The sequence below is a fragment of the Zea mays genome, chromosome 10, assembly GCF_902167145.1.
Source record: "Zea mays cultivar B73 chromosome 10, Zm-B73-REFERENCE-NAM-5.0, whole genome shotgun sequence".
Classification (NCBI taxonomy): domain Eukaryota; kingdom Viridiplantae; phylum Streptophyta; class Magnoliopsida; order Poales; family Poaceae; genus Zea; species Zea mays.
The window spans coordinates 11,625,225-11,630,097 of record NC_050105.1 but is presented as its reverse complement, the minus strand read 5'-3'; the positions used below and the strand labels follow the sequence as shown (position 1 = coordinate 11,630,097).

The following is a 4,873-nucleotide window of genomic DNA, read 5'->3' as shown; positions in this document are numbered from 1 at the left end:
CATTTCAATTGGAATCAATATTGAAGGATGAAATTGGATATGGTAACGAATGTATGGTAAGGCAATTAGACAAGATTATGATACATTTAGTTTATGCATTCTTCAGTTGTTTAAGTTCTTTACAATTTTATGCTTGCTTTGCTCTTGTTTTAGTCATCACAAAAAATGGGGAGATTATAAGGATAATGTGCTCATAAGCATGATTTAGATTTACTATAAGTTTTGGTAAGATAATGACAACTTAATCACTACGACTAACATATGTGTTAAGATGTGTTAGACATGCTCTAATTGGTCCTAGGGATGCAAGAGATGAACTATCATGAAGATAGAAAAAGAAACATGACTTCAATTTATGGTTCATCGCAAGTGAAATCCACATGTCAGACTAATGTGTTTGTTGTTCAACCGCATGTACTGCTGAGTGCACTATGAAAGATCACTGATTGCACATATTGGGTATGGAGAGGATGATAGGTAGACAATTGGTTGAAGTTGGGTAGTTGGCACTATCTCGAGGCCACTATTCTAAACTATAGATCGACTAGAACATCAAGAGCAAACACAACATGTTAGGCAATCACTTTGTTCATTCAACATTGTGTGATGTTGTATTGTTTAAGTGAACATGCCAGATGGCATAGTGAGATGAAAAGAGAATCTTCAGAAAAATGACATCAGCAAAGTCTACAATGGATAGTTCAACGGCTATACCGAGTTGGATGAGCCTATAGTTGGTTTATTAATGGGGACACAACAGGTGCAATCACTCATATTGGTGCAACGTGCAGTCTAGTGATCTAGTGCATCCAATGAAAATCTAATGATGACTTCTATTTTACATTTAGGCTCTTCTGTATGAAACCTACAATTTTATTAATAGATATGGGTCTCAGAGGCATGTCTCTAAAAATAATGATCCTATTTTTAGAGAAGGCATTCTTCATATTTGTTATAATGTAAAGGCCTAAAGACGGAGAGTTCTACTATGATGGACGAAATCTTCCGATCCTATCATAATAGGAAGACGATCCATATTGAGGATATAGAAATGAATATACATTTATTTAGTAGTTATGACACTTCATAGACATTTATATATATATTACTATTAACATTCATTTTAATGTACATATTCATTTGTATACATTAATCTGTGTGTGCATTAATTTGACATTATACACATGTACATATGAATTAGTTATTGTATACATAAAATTTGACACATTTAGTTCTGGTTCCCGGTATCGGTGGTTGAGAATTTGGCATTGTAGCTGGTTCCCAATCGATACCTATGGCCCATTCTCTAAGGTTGTCTATGTAGACCGTGCAAAACACTGTTTTATATTGTAGATTGTATTGTTTACAGAGTAGAGTTTAAATTAGAAGAAGAGATAAAGATGTGTGATAGGAAAACTGAAACTGTTTCGAGACAACCTTCTAGTGGGTGCCTCTTGGTTGAGCCTCTAATTAGTAATAGAAAGATGCCAAGCATTGCTAGTTAACTGTTTTTTTTTTTGGCAAGTCCCAAGTGTCCAAACGGATTGCTGATGTTGATGCCGAGTTTTTTTTAATTCATAGTAGTTTCATTTCATAGTATGATCGTGCGGTTAGGCTTAGGCACCTATAGTTTGATGAGTTGTACTACGTAGTTTGCTTTTAACCGGTAGCGAGCACCACCGCCTAGCTAGCCCCTGCATGGCTGCATGCCCCCTCTCCCAAGTTTTCTCCGGCGGAGGCGCAGAGTGGACCCCTAGTCAACACGACAACGTTAATAAATACTACAGGCGATTATTTCCAACCGCAGCGTGTTCTTCGCCAGTCTACTAGGGGCTGGGCTGGGCTGGGCTGGCTGGTGTGTCCTTGGCAAGGAAGCCACGGAAGACTTGGGCGTACGCTACAAGGAAACTGCCCACCTCTAGAGATGTATGCGTTTCATCGGATGGAATGTTTAAACGCCAATTATAAGTATTAAATATTTTATAATTATAAAACTAATTAAACAGATAAAGACTAAACAACGAGATTAATTTATTAAGTCTAATTAATTCATAATTAGAAAATGTTTACTTAGCTTCATATGGGTGAATCATACGAACTAATTAGACTTAATAGACTCGTCTTACTGTTTAGTCGTCATCTGTATAATTAGCTTGGCAATTAGACTATATTTAATTATCGTAATTGATACGAACTAAATGTTAGTCATGACTCATGAGAGACGAACAGTGCCTCAGTCATCCTGCTCAGGTGGCCTTTTATGAATCGTGTAAAGTAGAGAATGTAGAACTATAGATAATATTGTTTATAAAATAAAGTTTAAAATATAGGATATGATATGGAACAAGACAGGAGATAGTCTCGCCGCATGCGACGTCCAACGGAGATAAGGAAGCGATTGTACACGTACCCACTACGTGTCGTCCGCGTGCAAAGCTACTAGCGAAGGTAGTAATATTTAGAGCACGGAGACAAATATTCTAGAACGTAGACAGTAACATTTAGAGCACGGGCATTATATTGTACACGTACAATATGGCAAAGAGCCGGAGCTATTTCGAAATTCGAACGTGTATCAAAACAACAAGGGCTAAGGTAGGCAGGTAGCAGTAACATTCTGCACTGTCCCGTTGGCCCCCACGCGCAGCACAGTACATGTCCGGCCTGGCGGGCCTCCACTGGCGTCGTCCTCTACAAGCGAAGCACACCGGGCCTACATGTCTAGGTGGGCCCCCACTACCGTCCTCCTCCTCCCCCCTCTTCATCGAAGCAGCCTCCTCCAGCTCGGACTCGGAGCTCCACATAATAATATCTGCTACTTGTTTCCTCTTCCCAGTATTGTGATTCCTTCCATTCGTGAACAGAATTCCCCTCCCTCTCTAGATCTCCCCCTGCTAACGAAGGTCAGTCATGAGCCCTATTCGCGCTGCTGCTGCTGCACGTAGGCGGCCGGCATTATTATTGCCTTTCCGGCCACCACTTTGCACTGCTGTGTTTCCAGTCCAGCTGATGATATACACGATGCTTCTTCAGACAGACCACCACCACCAGTAATGCCGACCGCGAGGCGCACGCGCATCCCGGCGTTCGGGGAGTGGAACCACCACCACCACAGCAACGGCGGCGGCGCGTGGGCGCCGGCGGTCATGACCCCGTCCTTCGACTTCGGCCACGCAATAACAACGCCGCACAAAGCGCCGCAGACGGTATGTACGTACGTACGCGCGCGCGTTATCCAATCCAAAGCCCACAACGATGCGTCGGCTTGCTGCTTATCGACGAGACGAATGGGTAGTAATGCTCGTCGCGTCGCGCGTGCGTGCGTGCAGCAGGGGAGGCGGCGAGGCGCCGCCGACGGTGTCGTCCACGCGGCCAAGCTGGCTGCGGCTGCGGCGGCGGCGGAGCCTCACCAAGGCCACACGCAGACCACGAGGCGGAGCAAGGTGGCCGACTCCGGAGCCTACGCGCAGGCCGCGGCGGCGGCGAGGAGGTCCTGCTTCGCGCTGGCCAAGCCCGTCGACGACGACCTGTACGGAGTCCCTCCCGACATGCTCTACGGAAAGCCGCCGCCGCCGGGAGCGAGGGTACGTAGTACGTACGCACTTACGCTCATTACTAGCCATGATTTATTTGCTGTCCATTTTGCATCGGGAAAAAACGAAAAAAAATGCATGCTACCTTAATGTAAAATCCCATTAATTAAAGAGTTTATTCAGAGAGCTTTACGTGCTCTTAGCGATCGAACGAGCCATTCAATCCCAAATATCCATTATTTAGAACACATAAAACCCAATCCCAAATGTCCATTATTTAGAATACCTAAAACCCACGTTAACCGCATGGAGTGCAAAATTTTGTCACCAGGATTTGCAGTCATATATGATAGGTATGTACAGTGAAGAGACACTAAAACGATTCTCTAGGCACTAGAATACATGACGAATTTGTAGAGCAAGAAGTGAAACGTCTATTGCTAGAGATGTTCCACCAATTTTTTTTTACAAATGTACTCTTTAAACACTTCAAAAGACTCTATAGTATTAAACATCAATGTGCATGCAGTGTTCTTCATTACTCGTACCGGGGCCTTAACGTTCACGTGATGATTTTAACGTCCACGACCGCATTGCAGAAGGATGATGGCTGGCGGAGGATCCTGCGGCTGCTGGGGTGCTCGTGCTTGAGTTGAGCCCGTCGTAATGACCGCCGGACACAGCCGAGCATTATTGTCACGGACAACAAGGCTGCTGGCTAATCAGGGCGCGGGCTTTTTGGCTTCCATCCTCCTGTACGTACTACAAGATGTCTCAACTTTTGGCGCCTGCTGTGATCGATTGATGACGGGCCGGCAGGCAAGACGTGACTGACGTGCCGGCCTTGCGTTGCGTGGGTCTGTGCGTAGGTGTGACGTTCGTGTTGTGACTGTGTTCGCTGCTGACCGCCTGTCCTTTGTGACTGCTTCAAGCTAGTAGATTCTAGGATTTAGAGGTTCTTTATTTATGTGTGTGCGTTCTCGTTTGTCGCTCACCCTCACCGCCTGTAAAACCCCACCTAAAATGGTCGTGCTATCCGACAAATAGGCTTTTCACATCGTACTACTATTTAGCATCGGACAGTACTGACACAAGTATATATAATAAGACCCTGTTCATGTACCATCCTAACTTAAACAAGTTTAAAGATAAACAAACAAACAATATGTGTTATTAGGTGGATTATGTAATCTATATACCTAGATTATAATAATTAATCCATAAGCCTATGAGTGAAAAAAGACATACATACCGCAACTCCTCGGTGCCAACTTTGGTTTCCACTTACTGTCCCTCATCATTCACCACCTCGATCTATATAGGGTTGCCACGATGCCTAC

The 4,873-nt window shown here is 44.0% G+C and overlaps 1 protein-coding gene across 5 annotated transcripts; it reads left to right on the top strand.

Annotated features, from left to right (window-relative positions):
* Nucleotides 1-2,773: 2,773 nt before the first annotated feature.
* Nucleotides 2,774-4,657, top strand: LOC100193956 (uncharacterized). 5 transcript variants are annotated; one of them, NM_001175726.1, is made up of 4 exons: nt 2,814-2,903; nt 3,034-3,206; nt 3,330-3,584; nt 4,133-4,657. In NM_001175726.1, exons 2-4 carry the CDS (start codon nt 3,054-3,056, stop codon nt 4,187-4,189), a joined length of 465 nt encoding a protein of 154 aa, NP_001169197.1. In that variant the 5' UTR covers nt 2,814-2,903; nt 3,034-3,053; the 3' UTR covers nt 4,190-4,657. The 5 variants fall into 5 exon arrangements, with proteins under 5 accessions (XP_020400484.1, XP_008661454.1, NP_001169197.1 ...); XM_020544895.1 differs by having other exon boundaries at nt 2,774-2,903; nt 3,034-3,584; nt 4,133-4,651; NM_001195866.2 differs by lacking the exon at nt 2,814-2,903 and having other exon boundaries at nt 3,006-3,206; nt 4,133-4,492.
* Nucleotides 4,658-4,873: the final 216 nt, after the last annotated feature.